This window comes from Apis cerana, linkage group LG11 (genome assembly GCF_029169275.1).
Source record: "Apis cerana isolate GH-2021 linkage group LG11, AcerK_1.0, whole genome shotgun sequence".
NCBI lineage: Eukaryota > Metazoa > Arthropoda > Insecta > Hymenoptera > Apidae > Apis > Apis cerana.
Window position 1 is genome coordinate 11,733,706 of NC_083862.1, and position 21,216 is coordinate 11,754,921.

At 39.2% G+C, this 21,216-nt stretch overlaps 1 protein-coding gene across 8 annotated transcripts in view; it reads right to left on the reverse strand.

The window, feature by feature from the left end:
• LOC107995132 (serine-rich adhesin for platelets) overlaps window positions 1-21,216 on the reverse strand; it is a 34,433-nt gene that overhangs the window by 7,281 nt on the left and 5,936 nt on the right. For all 8 annotated transcript variants that reach the window (XM_017052452.3, XM_017052449.3, XM_062081886.1 and 5 more), the window contains one exon: window positions 16,161-16,234. In XM_017052452.3, coding sequence (XP_016907941.2) covers window positions 16,161-16,188 — 28 coding nt within the window. In that variant the 5' untranslated portion in view covers window positions 16,189-16,234. The remainder of the gene's footprint in view (window positions 1-16,160; window positions 16,235-21,216) is intronic.

The window sequence follows — 21,216 nt, forward strand, 5'->3', positions numbered from 1 at the left end:
TATCGTCCCTGAGATCAGTCGCGGAGCGATTGGCATCCTCCATCGAGGACAACCGTAGTGCGTAGGCTCTCGAGTTGCACGGCATTCAACAATGTCTGATTGTGCGCACGGGGGCTATACGCGAACGGCTTCCTTCGAGGAAAACGATTCCAATTTTATCGACGAACCAGCCTGCAACAGTTCTCCGAGGATCGACTTCTTAACGTCTATTGGACGAGAACGCGTTACGAGAACGCGTCACGTAGGCCAATAGTGAAAAATCCAATATCGTTGAACGAATCTGACGTTCGGATAAAAACTGATATAAAAAACTTTTCCAAGAATGATTACGGTTTTAAAAAATACGAAAGAAATACGGAGAATTGGAGAACTCGATTTCGATTTACGTTTCGTTTCCTCGAGTATGAAACACCGAGAGAGAATTGACCACGATCCAAGTGAAAACGAGCGAGATTAAACGTGGAACGTTCTAACGGAAGACATCTCTGTGCTCGTGCGATTCGGAACAAAGCGATAGCACGGGTCGAGGAGCGAAAGCTGCTGTGCGAGACGCGAGAGAAGAGCGATTCAGAGAAACAACCTTGTCGATGAAAGATCCAAAGCAAACAGCGCGAGAACGATACGAGCAGGAATAATACTCGATTCGGGCTTGAAGCGAGAACTAGTAGTTGGACGTTCACGAACAGACTGACTGAATGTTTCCAGAAGAAGAGAGAGATACGAGACCGGGCCTCCTCTCTCGTTTGATGATGATGATGATAATACTCGGTGCGAGAAAGCGAGGGAAATATGCCTCTAAGTGTGGAGAGTATAACTCGTAGAGAAGGAGGAAGCGAAGCGGAGGCGCGTGCGTCGCGTTCGACAGCTCGGAGCAGAGTGAGCGTAGCTGCCTCGACGCCGCGTCGATGACGATTCCGTTCGGCGCCGCTACTCGGTCACCTTCGGCTCGCTTCGGTTCTCTCCTCTGCACTAGTGAAGGGTACACGCGTACTTTATACGTAGGAGTATGCGTGTTTGTGAATGTGTAATACAGTGTATAGCGCTACGAAACGCGGTGGTTCTCAACGGCCGATCGAACGGAATTCAACTCCACACGATCAATCTTCGCCTCTATTTTCGGCCTTTTTCCCAAAACTCTCGTTCCTGCGGATGCCTCGAACAAGCAACGCGAATATTTATCCGAAACGTTCAGAGAAAACCTACCGTATCGAAGATAATACGGTGGGGGCGAGTGAATGGTGTTTTCAACGGTCAATTTTTTTTCCAACGGTCAATCATTGATTACATCGATGAAATTCCGCGGCCTTTGTAGAGTAATTCTATTTTCTGCGCACTCTTATAAGCGGCCGATCGAGACACACTGCGCGTAGGTTACGCCTACGCGTATATACACGTGTATAAAATTAACGATTGGTATTATTAACTTTTCTAGATTAAATACATAATGTCTTAGACTTCTTTTCGCTTTTTTCTAAAACACAACTGAAAAAGAGACTTTAAGTATAATTCATTATAAAAAGTAGAATTATCAAGTAGCTTTCGAATACCGTTGAAGCATGTAATTGAATTTTTTCGATGTAGAGCAGAGTATTCGTTATAAAGTCGGCAAAACAGCTGGGGAAAAAAATAAGAAGTATCGTAGACACGTAACGATTTAACATCCAGTTTTTAAATTATTTAAATTAACCTCCTTACACTTGGACAGTCGACGATTATCGAGCATCATCGATGAAAAGCTTGGTCACAACATTGTACGCAGCGACACTCTCTGTTTATCCACAGGGAATTCTAGGCCTTCGTATACCTCTCTCAAGCTCCGATTCGAGAGTCCTTACTTATAAACAGGAAATAGGAAGATTCCCGCGTGTAACTGCGGAGAATCACCGCGTATTATCGATTCGAACGATTGACCAGCCTCTGTGAAACATCCAAGGTAATGCCCGTGTTTGCCCAACAGACGCGATATAATGTCTCGACTGCAACAACCGATCTCATTTGAAAAAGAGAAAAGGAAAAAAAAAAACAAAATGACAAAACCGATTTATACAAAAACGATACTCATGAAAACCACTGATACAGAGGATATTCACAGTATACCAAACAGGTTTCCATCGTTACATAAGCGAGTGTACACCAAGTGACTATATCATTCTTATCATTACCTTTGCATTCGACATTTCTGCTGGATTCGTTGCGGATTTCTCTCGATGATATCCAGAAAACATAAAAACATATGTGAGGTTAGTTATCTTTTCGAGAAGATTCTATTGGTCGGATAAATCGATTTCGAACATTGAAAATCTATCATTCGAGTTTAATTCTACGAAGATATAAACAAAAATCGGTTAGTCGTCACCTAAATATTCGCACAACTATCCGGATGTTTGAAAATTCATGCGCGCAACACGATCCTCGGTTCTTGCTCCAACGTAATGCATTTTAAAAGTAGAAAGTCCAGCATAGGTGGCGTTGCTTGCAGAATTGGCGCGGTATTGTCTACGAACACTCCAGCTCTCTCTTTCGCGATCTCTGCTCTCCTTTCCTCTCTTCCATCCTCTTTCTTTATCTCCTCTCTATCGTTCTATCTTTCTCCGCCTCGATTTTCTTTCTTCGTTTCTCACATTTATATTTTTCTTTCTCTTTGTCACACGCACACACGCACGCGTCTCTCTCACAGATGAGGTTCAACGAACGAGAGAACGTGGCGCTTGCGCGGGGCTGCACGACTGCCGTAATTGTCGCTACGCTGCGAAAGTAGAAGGCGTACAGCGACAACCCTGTGCTCGTCTCCTTTCAGTCTTTCTCTCTGTTTTTTTCCCTCCCCCGTTTTCCTTTTTTTTTCTCTCCACTCCTTCTTCTTCGCCTTTTTTTCCCTGTCTTCTTCTTTTTTCACAAGAAAGTAATGGTACATTCATACAGCGACAAAATATCAAAAAACGGAGTCGGGCGAAAAAAACTCTCACCCCTACGCGACCGACACTCGCGTTATAGTATCTTCTCTCTCTCAATGTCTTTCGCACGAATTTTTCGCCTCTGCATTAACCTACAGAAGGAACACGGAGACTCGATCCTGTTACCATGGCTTCAACATTCGTCGCTTTGCAGATGTTCGTGTTGAATGTGACGTTAAAATTTGAAAGAAAGAAAAGAAAACTATCTTCGATAATTTTTGCGTTAAAAAAAATATGAGAAAAACGCGAAAGATTTAAAATTTGAAAATTTCAATTTTGTATGATTTTATCTTCTTTCTCGTCCATAGAACGACGCATCATTGATTTTGGAAGAGATAGGATTGGAAATGAATCTCGCTTTCCCCTTCCCCTCTCATCCTTTCTCTCTTAAATATTGAAAAAAATATGACATGCCTGACTTCAATGAAAAAATTAATCAAACACATGATTTTTAATTATCCAAGATCACGAATAATGCTAATTTCCAAAAAGATGGAACGCGATCCACCGTGTTTTCAATTACGGTTCATTGAAATTTTACGCCATATCATGGTACATTTCAACGTATCACGATAAACGAATAAACGATTTGTTACATAAGCATATAATTGAGCAGCATCGAAGTTGGCCCGTGTTCGATTTCTTTTTCCAACCTCGATTGTCGTTTCGATTGAATATCAAGGTCGCGTTCTTGAGCCACATCGCGAAATTTTGCACGTCTCCTGGACGATGTTTACTCAACCCGTACACACGAGAGCATACATACGTCACGACTTGAAAGCCTACACGCGACGAACAGGTGCATGGAAAATCATGTAAAAGAGTTACAACAAGGAATAAGACCGCTAAATAATCATACCGCTTTTCTAATCGCGCACCGAATTCACATTACGTTTATTCCCGTTTCTTCGTTGCAATTTCCTCTAATGATTAAATAATTCATCCGGTACCGTTAACTTTATGCATGAAAGCTGCGAATTCAGAGAGAGACTTCATCCTAGATGAAAACGTTTCATCGCGATAAAGAACGAACACCTTCCTGATCTATCGTTGTAGTAAATCTACGTTTAATTTTTAAACACAAATATTTATCGCTATTTTTACGATACAATATTGCATATTTCATTTTGGATATTTATCGCTACTTTTACGATACAATATTGCATATTTCATTTTTGATTTAATAACTAAAGTATACGACATAGAGCAAAGATATAAAAGTAATAGCATAAAATAACAAATGTTACTCGGATTCCCGAATCGTTTTCCTTAAGCATCTAGAAAGCATGCGATCCTTTGTAAATTTTAAATAAAACATCAAGGTTCTTTGAAGCTCCAAGTCGTCGAGAGTTCGATTAACTCTTTCTCCTTATTCGAAGCGAACACGTAGAAAATTGCCTAACGTCGCTGCCCTTGTTCCCGTATTCCGGCGGGCCGCGAGTGCAGATTTTCAGAAGCGAGGACATTCAAAAGGGACAGTTTGATCGGGCCTTGATACGAATTTTCATCAAAAAGAACCGAAAACGCGGCTTGGCCTCGGGTTTCGTCGGCTTTTCTAAACTCTCCACCGCGAAGGGGAAGAACCGAGCGGGACCATCGGTGGAATAGAGACGGAACATATTAAAACGTCGCGAGAACGAGCGAGACACGAGATCAAAGCAGTTTTACAACACCGGCAGACGCTGCGATATTGCTCCGTCGTGCTTTCTGCTTTCTGGGAAAGGTCCGAGGTGCTCTCTCTCTCTCTCGTTCGCTCGCTCTCCCTCCCCCACTCTCTCATTTTCTCTTTCCTCTACCTTCCTCCACCCTCTCTCTATCGGCTCCGCTGTCCCTCAGTCGGTTTTTCACCTATACGGACGCACAACTTTGAACACGACCAACACGAATACACTGCCTTTCTGCTAGTGAAACACCAATACATTCTCATAACCAATCTCCATCTCTCTCGCTCCTCCTCTCTCCTCCCCATTCTCATCAGTAGTATTTCTCTCTCCCTCTTCCTCTCTCTTCCCCTGGTCAACTAATACGCGCATCCTCTTCCCTCACAAGCTTCTCACACAAATTCCATGCTTCCATATCCGTGTCTCGCTCAATCTCTCGGTTACTCCCACCCAATCCTGTCTCCCTCGCACTCTATATACTATTGCTTTTTCTCTTCCATTCCATGCCCCGTCTTCGTTCTCCCTCTCTTTCTCTCTCTCTCTCTCTCCAGTCGCATCTCTTGCTCTATCTCCATTTCTACCCAGCCTCTCTGGCACCGCTTTCTCATATCCTCTGCGCACGCCACTATGGCGCATCACTATAGGACGGCATAGTGCGGACTCCAACTATAGCGAGTGCAACTAATACACGCGGTGGGTATAGTAGTAGTACGCAACGCGGCAACTGAAGACAAGGCCATAGTACGGACCGAGGATACGAAAACAATTTCGCACGATGATCTCTCTCTCTCTCTCTCTCTCTCTCTCCCCGTTTCACATTACGATAACTCGACAGAGTAAATATCTTCATGGCCATTCATTAATCAAATAAACAGGGACTGACGGTTATACGGGAATAAATCGGGCGTACTTTTCAGGAATCGGAAACGCGAATGACTCTCTCTCTCGTCTCCCTTCGTCAAGGGATGATTATGTATCGTGTCGCACTACTGAGCCGCAACGCTCGCAGAAAACGTAGCGAGCTACTCGAGTACCAGTTGCTAATTCGTTTTGCTCGTGGCCCCTTCTTGCGAAACACGGAATCGCAAATCGTGCCTATGCACAAACGCATACAGGATACAGGTATACTTTCGCATATTTGAGAAACATGCGTACCAAACGTGTATGCTTTCTCCTTGCACGAGTATAAACCGGGTGTTCACAGAAATATATATACCCATTGTACCGATGGTAGATGTATGCGAGAGAGGAGGGTTAGCATCCTACACCACGATGCACGGGGCGTACCGTGATACAAGACACACGATACGTGTGTGCGCGCCTTCAACACACCGTGAACGTACGTATAGGTCGCTTTGGCATAATAAGAGCGAGGGAGCGGAATATAATGCAGCCTCCTGCGCTCAGTGGCCTCCCTGGAAGCTGTGGAATGTACCACCCATTCTGCCCTCCCATTCTATACAACCGGGAGAAGACTCGCGCGGCGTTCGTCGTCGTAAACACTTCTCCCGACTATTAATACTAAAAATCTCAGAACCAGTGCGGGACGATCGTTCATAGATTGGCCTGTGAAATTAATCGGATTTTTATGGATCGTTACGGGAGATTGGAAGAAAGGAATCGGGGATCCTAATAAAATTATTTTTAATCCGCTATTTTTATTGGCTCGCGCGGTTCGTTCCCCCTATTCTTTTTAATTATAGCAACATATTTCCTCTTTTTATCTCGACACGCAAATTCGTCGATTTAAAAAACGCGATATCGATCGATGAAAATTAATCGTATCGATCGAATTACATCGATCAATCGGGATTACGTATCGACACCTCGTCTGAAGCCAATTCCCTCAATTACTCGAACGAATTATTCGCCAACGGTGTCGAGAATTTCACCGCGAGTTACACGATCGGCCATTCATTACGCGTCTTGTTTAATAATCCAAGTAGTAGTGGAACTCTGATTCGTCGCACATGGTAACACGCTCCGCTCTTGTGCGGACGCGTGGCTGTGTAGTGTGTAAACCGTGGCATATCGGCCATTGTTGCATGCCCGGGGAATCTATAGTTTTACGACTTGGATTGATTCGTGTCTTCAACCTGTACACCACGTACACTTTTTCACAGATGTAACGCTTTAAATGATAATTCGAATCCCCGTTCGAATGCGGAAAGAATCGATTGCGAGGGAAATAAAATTTCCGAATACAATTTACATGGTTAAGCGTTACGCGCGAGACAAAAGAACACGGTGAAAGCGCGATCCTCAGCGTGAAAACTTTCTTGTTACAATTTTCATCGGCAAAGCGTATCGATCGGCGCCGTGCCTAAGGAACGGTAATGCATTCGCGCTATAGAGAATATACATAAAACGAGAAATATGACAAAAGAGGTGGTCGCACACGATGCTCGTTGAAGTCGTCGTTCACTCAATGCGCTCTCGACACGTAACGTTCTTAACAAAAAGAAAAAAAAAAAAAAAAGAAAGAAAGAAAGAAAGGAAGGAAGAAAAAAAAAGAGAAAAAAATTCAACACAGCTGAAAGCATTCAAAGATCTCATTCGTTCCTAATAATCAAAGAAATGTCTCGAATAATCATTACATCGCGAGGAGGAACACCACCGCGTATCCCCCCATCGTCCGAAAGTATATTCCTGTTTCGTTAGAGAGAAACGAGAAGGAGGAAGGAGAGGAAAGAGAGGCGAAAAGGGGGAGAAAAAAATCTGACAAGAAGCAACACGACCACGAGGATGCTAAAGGACAAGGGTGGAAAAAGAGAGGGCGGATGGTGGAGGCGGAGAGATGAACGTACCTATGGATATTTCGCGAGGGTGCGAAGGAGATGGAGGGTGAGCTGCGGGGGTGTATATTGGGGCTTGTAAATGGGGGTGGAGGGGTTCCACCTCCGGCCGAATCGATCCCACCGCAGTGTAGCACTATAGCAGTCCACGTGCATACATACCATGGACTCTCTCTCTCTCTCTCCCTCTTTCCCTCCCTCCCTCCCTCCCCCGTCTCCTCAACCCCGTTCGCTCCTCCACCCTCGTATTTTCTCTCGTACACTCTCCACGCTCATGGCACTACACCGTAACAAACCGACGCAGCTGCGCCAGAAAGTTGGAAGCGAATGGAACCAGAAATTCTGGATACGCTGAATGAAATTTTTTTTTAATAATGGTGATTAATGCGTTGACACTGTTCGACTACGGCGCTGGTGAACTTTTGCCGGTTCCGATGGCGGCTGCTGACGTCCGCGATGTGGGGCACACGCGCGCGTTCCGGGACGTGCGTCGCGGATGAAACATGGCCCCGTGACGTTGATGGATTCGCGAACGAGCATCAAAGGATAGTAAATCTCCAACGTTCGCTACCAGCAAGGATTATCCCGGTGTGGGACGGTTATCGTGAAATCTTATTGAAAGATTTCCTCCTTCTTCGTAATTTTCTATACGTGTAACACTGCGCAATGATTTATCGAGATGTCTAGATCGAAATTACGATTCCAACCTGTGATCCTGATAACGGTGATACGAGATTACGTATAAAGTATTCATCGTTTAATGGATGCGCATTCGCTCCGCTTGCTAGATCCCCACCAACTCGTGCCGTTGCTTCTACGAAACAAGTGTCTGTATTATACCCCCGTTCTACGATATCTTTAGTTAGCAGTGAGTCATGAAAATATGAAAAGTGAAAGCTGTACGATTATAATTACGAGATTATATTCTACTCAAATAGAATGCTATCGTTCTCTTCGATGATAAACACACGAATCCAAAGCGTACATTTACCCAACCAATCAGTACTGGATTACTGATTTTACTCGAAAGCAAATATCTAAAGGAGCTCGAACTGTTTCCCCGTTAATTTTACTTTTTTTATTTTTCATCTCCTCCATTTTTTTCATAACTGGAACGATTATCTAAAGCGAATAGCAAGAAAGAAGGTTAAAGGGTATTATTATAAATCGATACACGCCACGACGATTTATCCTCGTGCGCTGATTGGGCATCCTGTACGAGGATTACTGACGCGTTCATTCAATTCGTAGTACGTACTACCAGCGTTAACCCGATGGCTGCAGTCACACAGAATGTGTGTGTGTGTGTGTAAATATATATACATATACACACATCGGTACTGCAAATCGAACGCGTAGGTGGAGGGGGGATGAAGAAGAGAAAATGGAGGAGAGGAGGTGTGGGAAGATAACGGGCGTAGAGTATTATTACGTGTGTCGTGGTACACAATCGACGTATACACATTCCGCTATGTAGAGCACAGACTGTTGTAGCCCACAATTTGTCAGAGGTACAAAGTCGTGAAAATTTGAAAGGACGAATAAAGGAAAGTACATACCGGAATGACTGGGAAATCTCCACTGTCAGAATTTTCGTTCCACGGAAGGATGACTGTTCTTTTATTTTTTTTTTTCCAGTTAAAATTCAAAAATTGCGAACGAGTGCAAAGATCGCTCGGCCCCTTCGATAGGAATTAATCGAGTATGTAAACTAAAATTTTGATCAAAAATAAAATGTGATCCGACTGAATCACCCAGTAAAGTTAGAAGAATTAAAAGTGACGTGATTCTCCTTCTACGAAAAATATATATGACTTTCTTTAGTTAGCCTTTGAAATCTGCGTCCTTCGAAATATGAATAAAGTAGCAGCAGGAATAAGAATCTTTCCACTTAAGAAGAATGAAGTTTTTAAGGAGAAAATTGTTCAGGTAACACGTTTTGATAATGCAGCGGTAAAGAAGTAAATCGGCGTTTATGAACACTTAATGCACCGTACGATAAGGTACCTAAAGTCTCGGATAAGTAATACGAGTTAATGGCCAGTTATGAGTCAAGTTCACGCACAAGTGTTTCCTAATTATATTCTCACGCTCATATTTTCCCTGTAAAACTTAGCTTCCGTAAGGATTATATGGAACGTTTACACCGGCATAAATACGAGACTTACACTGTGTTACCCGGTATAGCGGTCATACACGTCGCTCATTGTACCCGGTTCAATAGACGAGACTATAGGTTTCTCGTACCGCCGGTATACGCATGCACACGTACGTATTTACGTACACGCATACGTGTGACGTGCACGCTCACATGTTTTAGAACACATTACGGTATATATATATATATATATAAGAACCTTGATTTAACTGCGATGTAATTTACGAATCCGATATATTTTACTCGACGATGTCATCTTCGAGCGAATAAATGTCAATATCAATTATTCGTTAATATTTATTCTTATATCGAGTCACTAAGATTTCTCGCGCGATTAAATGTTATTGAAATTTTACAATAATAATAATAGAGACAACGAGAAAATTTATTTCACGAGAAGAATCTACGGAGATAAAACGCATTCATTTATGAATGCAGATCAATTCATATCTCGCTTAAACCCTTAACCTCTTCAATACCATCGACACAAAACATTTCCAATCACCTAACATCCCTAAATTCCGATACCAAAAACAATAACCCGTCGAAAGTGGTCGATTCGGGGGGGGAAAAAAGAGGGCAAACCGAAAACCGCTGAACCGTGTATCAGAGACAGATATTGCAAGGTGATCGAATCATCCGTCGACCGATGCATCCTGTGCATTGTACGTGTGGGCGGTGGACACGTGCATGCACGGAGATTGCACGCGCGTGCATCGTCGATCAACGTGGGCAATGCAAAATGCTCGGCAGACTAAAGTCGGAGAAAGACTCGCCTAGAGTGACCGGAAGACATAGACACGAAGAGGGGGGAAAAAAACCTTTTATGTATTCTTTATCTATAAGCTGTTCATGGAGAAGAGACTAGCCTACCTGTTACGATCGATTGTTTTGTCGCACTTGTCGGCGGTTCAAAATAACCGTCGCAACATCTTTCTCTAATTATTGTACAATTAGTACTCATTTGTTGGGCACAAAGTAGAAGTTTTATCATTTCTAAAGAAGACTACGTACTATGTTTAAAGACCCTACCTGCTATGTGCATTCGTGTTAGAGTGCTAAGTGCCATGATGTTAGTGCTTATTTCGCGAAATGAGTCGTGAAAAAAACTCGTGTCATTATTTTCCTCTGAGACTCGAGTCGTTTGAACACAGTATGCGGAGATTTTTTCTTTTTTTTTTTTTTTTACGAAAAGTGAGGTAAATAGAATATTTCAAGGACATTTCAAAGGTGTTTGAAGGACGTTCTAAAGTTATATTTGTTCAACACGTTCTAAGATTAAAATGCAGCAAAGCGGAATATTTCAAGGATATTTCAAGAAAATGTCTCAGGATAACATTCATCTGATCTCAAAAATATTTTAATGAAAAAAACGAAATGGTATTCAAAATATCTAAAGCAAAAAAGTGGTATTCTTTTCATAAAGAATATGAATAAAAAAAAAGAAAAAAAAATATTGACTATGAATTGTAATTAATATCGTGCAGAATTTTCTTATAATTCTCTCGTTTAATTCCTTCCTCTATTACGTCTATACGTCAGATCAAACTGAAACTCAAACTAAACAAGAGAAAACAACATTCCCTCGACAAAGAGAGTCAATGCATAAAATGAAATCCTGGTTAACGAGAACATGAGCTCAATCTCTTCATAGATATCTCTTATTTTATTCTTTTCTTTCTGAAACGTATTCTTCCTTTCTTTTATCTTTCATAATTTACTCTTGTCTCTGTAATATGCTCTTCTAAACATGCAATGATTATCAGTATCCAATTATGGGTATAGAAAATTAAAAATAATTTGTTTCAAAGTTATAAGTTCTTCATTCCATTAATGAAAAAGAAACACGGCGAATAACACGATATTAGAAATGTTATTTCCTCGTGAAAATATTATATATTCTTTCAATAGAGAACACGCGTGGCACCGTCGTATTTCTCGTACACAGAAATAACTATCTTCCATATCCACTTGTTCGTCACCGTTTTACCCGGCGTCGATCGTCCCTCGAGGGTCTTCTTCAGGGTTGAAGCCGCTCGCAAGATTTCCGATATCTGCCAGGCTTACATAAAATCGAACAAAACAGCTATGGAAAGGGGTAAAGACGTCGAGCTTCTGTTATTCGATAAAAAGTTCGTGTTCGTTTTACGACACGCGACTGTCTTCTTTCTTAATTAAATTGTCCCTCGAATTGGTCCACTACCATTAAATCCTCTCAATTTTATTCCACATATTGAATAGTAAATGAAGATCAATTTCTAATTAATTTTATCTTCGTTACATTCGATTATTTCAATATATTTTTTTTTTAATTCTTTACTCACGTAAAAATCATCAATCATAAAATCCGAACTTTTCGCGAAATAAAGAAATATCCTGGAATATTCTAACTTTCGAAGCATAGTTTGTTATCATTTTGGCAAAGATTTTTCCAGAAAATTACAATTTTCATTTTCAATAGTGACCCATGTTTAAGGTAAGAAGATATATTGGTCGATATATAGGAGAAGTTCGTTAAGTCCACCCTTTGATTTATATCGGTACTTAGGAGAACATTTTCGACCGTTGGCCAACGCCTAACGAAAGTTGTTCCAACATTGTCTATACAGATTTAGACGAACGAAAATTTCGATTGGTGCGATTCGATAAGTCGATAAATATCAAGTACGAAACATCGATCGTTAAGTAAATTACTCGCCTATGAGTTCGATGACGTTAATTATACTAATACCGTGATTTGATTAATACAAATATTCGATTATTTTATTCGATTCTGTTAGTTAAAAACAAATTTTTGCGTGAAATCGGAATTATTTGATATATGTTATATTTACTTACATTTAATTATAATCGATTAGCCACTTGTTCACTAATTCCGTGCCAAAAAAAATCCTCATTAAATTAAAAATTGACTTGATGAACAGATTAAATTACTCGATAAAAAAGAAATTAATATGGACGAACGAGATCACAAAACACTATGAGTTCCGAACGTATGATTCGAACTAATATTTATACCGATTTATTTTAAACTTTCGTATTCACCCAATTTACATTGCCAATCTTTCACAATCGCCCTAAGATATTACACTGTCTTAATGTACACTGTTTTAAATACATCGATTGTACTAAAAGATATTGGTTTATTGACATAGATTCACATTCAAAGCTAAAAGAATCTTTTCAGAAGAAGATACGAGGAAATTCAAGAATTCGAAGAAAATTAAGCTAGAATGATCAAATTGTATAGGTTATGAAAAGTATCACATCATGACTCGAAGATGAAAAGCAAAAATATTTAAAAAACTAGACACATTAAAAGGAATATTATATACTCGAATACATTTTGAATAAAATATCACCTATAACTTTTTTCGATTCCATCTCGTTTCAAAAATGTCTTATATAAGTTCCCCTGTCCCAGTTTCCAGAATCTGCCGGTGTATCCCGAAACTATTTTCCAGGCAAAAACGGTGCCTCTGAAACGCATTCACGATCGATCGACCCACGTTTCATCGGGCGATCGCAAGATGGGCGTAGAACCATCTCTTCATGGACCAGAATAGCTTTCGGTTTGACGTCACGTAGACGTAGTAGGACGAACGACACAGAGAACCGGATGACGAACAGTGAAAATATCGCGATCGCATTGCACACGTTGCGTCCACATGCATATCGATGCGCGCGCATTATATCCAACGCGCACATTGTATGCACATGCACACCAATGCGCGCGCATCACACCTATACCTTCATACGCGTGGCTGCGCCTCGTTAGTATCGCGAGGCGCGCGCAACGCTCGTAACGTTTCCACGGGGGATGACGTCATTCCCGTGGGCACGCGCCGTGATGCGCTTACGCGGGGCAAAAACCCCGCAGATACGCCGCCAAAACAAACCAGAAGAACGCTTCGCGGTTTCCCGGCCTCCCATTGTTTGCCCATGTTGCTTAATATACTTTATGCAGGACGTGAATCGAGCATTAACCAAGAGCTACAGGTTTCGACGACTTCGTTTTGGTGGACAGGCTATCAGAGGATCGAAGACTGAATTGATTGATTTATTTGGCACATACGTCAGAAATTTTGTCTCTCTCGAGACAGATGCACGAATGTATAATTGGATAACTTATGGAAGTTTATATTTAAACGTGAAATAAGACAGTTATTGAGATCGAGATTTTCAAAATGATGTTACGAATTTGAGAAAAGGTTAAGAATAGTTGTTAAAAAATATTACGATAAGATGATTTAAAGTTTATGAATATAGACGCAAGCTAGAGAATAAGATAAGGATAAGGGTAATTTAACATATCTGAAAATAGAACACGTCACACAGAGAATATATTCTATTCTAAGAAAAGTGAAAAAAATTGAAAGAAATAATTTTGATATGTCTTCGAAGAAAATGAAATTAGTTATCGGATTAATTAATTAATTAGTTAATGGATTAAAATTAGAAATAATCAATTGAGTGGAATGAAAATAGATTTTCCCTACTTTTTTTTATTCTATATCTGTGTCATTATCAGTATTGTTCAAATCGATTATAGAAGCTCAGCACACTTTAGGTGTATTTCTCTTAGAAAAGTTTCGTAGAAATAATCGCGGCAGATTCGAATTTACTGCAGATAGAGTTGGAAAAGTAATTTCTGCGCAATAAAACGTTACAAGTGAATCTGGTCGCAACTTTTTCGCCATCATGAAGGATCACCACCTTGGATACGTCTTGATCGTTGGATCGTTCATCTACGATAAAACAAGAAATCTAATTAAATTTCATTGTGATCCCGTGGACTGGTCATCCCTCGAATTATGAATCGACGGAGATGTGATTTAGCCGAGATGAGCGAAGAAAAAAAAAGGGAACAATCCGAAGAAAAATGCGATCAAACCACTTCGGAGATCAAAGGAGAAAACGGATCTGACCCACTTCTCGCGATTGCGGTTGTCTCTACGTATATGAAGGAAATAATTCGTCCTTCTGCCGTCTCCTGTTAACTCAAATCCATCGACTTTCCCATATCCCTTCTTTTCTTGCCCCCTTAAGGAACACCTTCTTGTGCGTACCACATGTTGCAAGGATAAAAACGTAGAATCGAGTGTGTAGATTCCCATGGTCGATCATGAAGGATGTTCGATCTTCAATTAGGAATTATAGAATGAAAAAAAACCTGGATTTTTTTCATTTATTAGAGATATTAAATCAAAATTACTTTCTTACGATGTATTCTTTAAATATTTTTATGTCTCATCCATGTCATGAAACTTGAATCATTTTATTTTGCGTGTTCTCATTTTGTAATCACTTCAATTATCCTATCTTATCATTTCTAAATCATTGGCCACGCGATACCAACACATTTAAAATTTGAATTTGAATCCATTCGTAGAAATCAGTGTGAAAATGATTGCGTAAAGATTAGAATTTGAAACTCTAAAGAATAAAAGCAGCGTAAATTTCATAAGAGCAAAACGATCGGATCACTAAATCCAATTAAATCCATCCTCGATCTTTCGGTTACACGCAAAGAGAATCGAATTATCAGTAGTCATACGATGGACGATAGTTTTTTTGTGGAACGTGAAAGTATCCTAAGCGACCGGTAAGGCAGAATGCAAGTGGAACGAACGCACGAGCGCCTGTTGCAAAATCATCCTGAGACTGCTCGGCCCGACTGGCTGGCCGAGCATTGCGAGAGTTTCACAACGGCCATTGTTAGATAGAACGATGTCGAAACCGCATCAATTTTAGAGGAAACGGGGACGAAATGGGAGACAGTTTGGAGTGGCCTCATCTGTGACCCATCGACCTTCGAAATCTTCTCGATCAAATTTCGGAAGATTTTCAGAGAATCGAATCTTTATCGATACTTTTACATTATCCAAGTCTGAAATTTTTCCAAGATCATCGAGAGTTCTTAGTCAATTAATAAATCGTTTGTTCGCTCGTTTAGAAGTCCTCGAAAAATATGTATTTGACAAATATCTTATTTTGCGCATTTAAGCGACATTGTAGAATCGCGATAACGTATTTAAAGAATGAAAATTACGATCTATACGACTTCATATCTATACAATGTGATAAATGGAAATGTGAATAATAATGAATAGTTAGAGTTTGAAGAAAATACCGAATATTTAATCTAAAATTGGTTTCAAAGATGTGAATAGATAAGAATCGGAACACATGATGATCTTAACGTGATGAATATTAAACTGAGAGAAAAGAAACTTCCTGTTTTTTATTCATTTAATGTTTCGCTAGTCTGGATTTATCGATCTTCTATATATTCTATATAAAAATTAATATTTTTAGCAAGCTCGTAAGAATAATAAGTTCTGCATAAGACGATAAACATACTGCTATTTGTTCGAATAAACTGTACCCCAGATTTATCGTTATCTTATCGTTAGAATTAAATACCAAACCCGACCTACACGCATCTGTGAATTATCGAATGAATTCATTCGTTGATAAAGATAATCAAACTATATATGTCCAAAATACATCTTTGTTTCTTCGTTTCCATTTTGCAAAGATTAAAAAAAAAAAAAAAAAGGAAGACTTAAAATTTGGAAAAAGATCTACTTACAATTAATCACCTCGCAACTAAGGGCCATAGCAGTCCTCTCTCCACCAAATTGCTTGTATAATATTTAAGACGTCCTAAAACAATAAAAGATAATAAGATACAATTCGTTTCATGGCGAAAATCAAATTAATTACATCTTGTTTCCGAATCCGTCCCTTATGTTTTGAAAATGACAATAATTTCGCCCCGATTATCAATCAACTGATCGATCTATTGAAAATAAGAGCGATTGCACAATCTCAAAGCGAAAAACGTTGCATTTAATTACAAGTAAAATCCAATCCAGCGTATAATCCGATGAAACGGAGCATAATTTAGCGAGTTGTAGAGCGAAAAGGGACACCGAATGCAAGGGACACGTAGAAGGGTAAAACAGAAGACAAGTCCACCCCTGGTTGGTAAGTGTCCCTCGCGTTAAATTCATTGCCTCTCATAACATTCGAATTCATGAAGTGAAACGCGATAACGGATTTCCATATAGACTGGCAACGCGTACGAGCATTGTATCCCCTCCGAAGGACGTCGACAAAGCGAAGGGTGGAAACTAGAAACGGATCTATACGTTCCATTGGAACGGAACGCCAATCGAAACTTCCATCCTCTAAGAGTTCGCGAAAACTTCAGCTTCGCGATGCGTTTACCATCGTGTAAGCTGGATCGAAAAAGAAACAGACGACTTTGCACGATGTTTTTGATCCTATTTGTTCCGGATATTTTGACTTTGTTCGTCGAACCTTTGATTCCACCGAGATTCGATCAATTTCAGAATGTGCAAAGTTATATAAGATCGATTCTCTTTGCACGCAAATATATTATTTATCGTTTAATATATAAATTTGATATTTTTATTATATAATGATATATTTTCATAGTAATTCGACGCTTTTCCTAACGAGTCGTACAACTTCAATGCAATCATACGTTGAATTACGTAAAGTTCGTCTCCACCCACTCTCGATGAAATCAAATCGTCCCCCCACTTTACCAATCGCGTCCTTCCTACTTCATTTTCCCATTGGAGAACCAGCCAACTTGCCGCACATTACGAAATGTCATTTTACTAGAAATGTGAGAGTAATAGAATTTCGAATTCGAACGAATGAAAACAGCTTGCGAAAATATCGAAGTTGCAAACGATGAATAAATATCTCCAAGTTAATATGACGCGGATAAGTGTGAAACTAACTCACTTCAAAATCTCGAATACACCATACATTCCACTTTCACTTTCATTTCCAACTTTCATTTCGAAACTCGATCACGTTCACAAATTTCCTTCCCATCGCGATACGATCGAAGACGAATGTTTCGCGTTTCCAAGTAAAAACGCCTCGATCGTTCATTGTCGCGTTATTCCCTTTCTCAGTGTTTACACCAAAAGGGGGCGGAAACAATGATTTAGAGAAGGGAGTCAGAAATGCAAGATGGAATCGAGGAGGGTTCACTAGGCGTCCCGATGTCGCGCATCAATAACAGTAGCCGTCGCGACGACCCCCTCGAATCAATGTGAGAGGCGGTCTTTCGATTCCCCGTGTAACTGACCATTCCTAATTCCCAAGTTTTATCGTGGATCGCGGTTAATCTCCGCGCTTCAGACTTCACTTTCCCCCTTTCCAGTTTCCACGCGGCAAAAAGGGCGCTGGATAGTTCAATCCGATCGATTTGAAGAACGAACGAACGATTAAACTCCACTTGTGGAATTCGCTAACGACCGTGGTTGACGCGTGGAGAAGAGAGGTGGATAATTCGAGTCGGAAGTTTTGGACCTTCGATAAATTTCTAACGACTCGGTCAATTAAATTGCAATAACGTTTTTGCTGGATGAGCAACTACACCTTAGCTGTAAATCTCATGTCAGGAACTTAAGGATGATCTTGATTTGATGATAAGTGTTAGGTAATGTAAGCAAGATTGAATTATCCAATTTCAATTATTTAATCTTTGAGTTGAATATTCCGTTTTGTTTTTTTAATACAACGTAAGGCTTGGAAAATATATTCTTTTGTGCCATAATTTTATTGAAATATATATGAAAGATGGATTAATGGCTATGAAAATATGAAAATACTTTGAAATTGTTTTTCAAAGTATCTTATTGAATATAAAATAGCTAGGTTGAAATATTGGTTGCTGTCCAAACTATAAAGATCCAAGAACAGTTCAAGATCCAAAGAACAGCAATTCAGATTTAATTTTGAATTCGAAATCGAAAGAAAAAATCAAGGCAGTCAAACCTTAATACATAATATTATTTACAATTTACGATTAAAAAACAATTTATCATTCAAATCATTCAATAAGATCCACTAAAAAACGAGTATTAAATCGAAAAAATAGATCGTGAGAGTCTTTTAAAGTCATTCCAAACAAAAAGAAATATCTTAGCTAACCTTGAACCATTTAGAAACAAGTGCAATGATTAAAAGCTATCGTAGGCAATAAAAGCGAATATTTCGCAAATCCACTTTCGTTCAGATTACGTTGAATCTTCTTGGAATCGGGTATGGATCAAAAGGATTCGTGTCGTCGAAAGCCCTCTTCCGCTCATGGTAATCCAGTGGTCCATGACCCTAACCTATCCTAATCTGTCTCAACCACGGAGAGGTTAACCCCTGACCGCGAGGTCACCACTGGTCGGCGTCCGTTTACACCCCAGAGGGACCAAGCGAACAAATGACGGTAAACAAACTGGTGCACCTCTTTCAACCACTTTGTGTTAATGAGAAGACCAGAAAAGCTAGAAGAAAGGAGCAACAACGGCCAAGTAAAATGGATAGCTTTCAACTGGAATGGAGAGAGGTGTTTCAGCAAAGAATCCGTTACGTGGGAGAAACGCTCGAGGAATTTCGAATTTCTGTTTCTGTTCAGAGTTAAGCTACGACTATAAACAGGTGTGAATAATGTTGAAAATATATGTATGTAATATGAATTAAAAAAATTTTAGGATAAATAGTAATAAATCTTTTGACTCCTGTTCTTAAGTTTAAAAAAAATTATGATAAATTTTCTATGATATTAAAAGGACAGATAAAATTAATTGTAATTATAATTTTGTATACTAATAACTTTTAGCACTTCCACGGATAGATAAATGAGAGAGCAAGCGAAGGAAGAAAGAGTTTCACGGTTAGAAAGAACTCATTTCAAATATTTATGCCGTAACCATAACAATGGAAACTATATCTGTTGCCTAGTAACATCTCTGTTAAGAGATCAAGAGTTTTTATTTAAGTCTCTTTTTCTTTTCTCTCTTTTATCTTTTCTTCGATTTAGTCGTGTATCTTTTCATAAAGTAGCACATCATTCTTTTACCCTTCTTTCTTTCTTTCTTCGATTCCATTGCTTCATTAAATCTTTTCGTATTATTTTAATTTTTTTCTTGAAGATGATGAATAATCGACATTGAGTTCGAAGCCAACAAAAATCTAGAATAGAAAGGCAGAAAGTTCGAACGAAAATAAAAAGCGGTTCGAAAAAAGAAAAAAGGTAAAAGCAGTGCAACAAGCAAGATCAAGAAAAAAGATTTTTCTCTTCCATGTCTTCTCTTCTCGAATCTATATATGTATACAAATCTGTGTATATTTGTATTTGTGCGTTCAACACTAGAGAGAAAAAGGAAAGAGTATACATACATACATATATACAGAGAGAGAGAGAGAGAGAGAGAGAGAGAGAGAGAGAGAGAGAGAGAGACCAATAATATGTGGTGGAGGAGAGACGAAAAGGATGGTAGAACAAGAGGGGAGGGATCAATGCCGGTTGCCAGGGCAACCACAGCACCTGATCTTCATCCATCCTGGACCATACTTCTCAGTCCTGCTCCGTTCACGAGAACGAACGAGAACGAAAAGTCTTCTAGGATATCTGGAGCGATTTCTAGAGGAGGTTACATCGCGTTGCAAATTGAAATCCAAAAGAAGAAAAAGTAGAGAGGAACATCAACCTCATCCAATTGGACTTTCCAATTTAAACCTTATGTAGCTTATTTTATACCATACAATAATAGAATTACAGAAGAAACTGTATTCTATATATGTAAGAATTATATTATGAATCTATTTATATAGATTCAATAACATCTGGATTTTATATAATATTCTTATTTCTTTTATTCGTTTTCTGATTTAAGAATATAATTATTAATTGATTTGAGAATATAATGATTAATTTGATTATTTTTATTTCTTATTTATAATTGGAAAATTCAATATATTAAAAAAAAATATATCAAATATATCAAAGTGCTTTCTTTATATCAACGCAAACTTTGATTTCATTCTATAAAATTACTCACATCAGTGCATAAGGTTTTGCAGACCAAGCAGTGATTAGTATCATCGATACGGTTATTCTAAAAACATTAATACTGCAATAACTTTCTCTTATTCCTATCAACAACTACTGCAATATATATAAAATATATAACAATATATAAAATAAAATCAACTATTAAATTGAATATATTATAAATTCTTTTTTTCAATAAGCAATAAAATTTGTTATAAAAAATTATATCAAAATAAAAATAAATTTAAAATGAATTAAAAGAATTTTTAATCGTAGAGAAGCTACTACGTTAATCAAGAGTCGGTCGTTTCCAAGAGCCTACTGCGCATGCTTTTACGCATCGGGCGAATAAAGGTCTAGTTCTTTTTTTCAACGGCGTTTATACGATACAGTATTCCATTCGATTACGAACTGATGACGAAGATGATACATTTCGATTTATCTTTTTCACCAGAAAATCGATTGAGTAAATTATTGCGATACGAAAGATGTAAAAGATAGGTTAACACGCTGCTCGATCGGACTAGATGCGGCGCGCGCGTTTCTGCGCATCAGCGCGAGTTTTGGCGGGTCGATGCGCCATTGTTGCCCTGGCAGTTGTGTTCGCTTTGTTTTCATCTCTCTCCCTTTGCCGTTTCTCTTCCCCAACCATCGCAGTGTTCCCTCTCTCATCTTCTTTCTTATTTTACCATTTTTCACTCGACGCTCTCAACCACCCACCTCTGAATTCACTGGTTGTTCGTTAATGAAAAATAATAAATCCAAAACT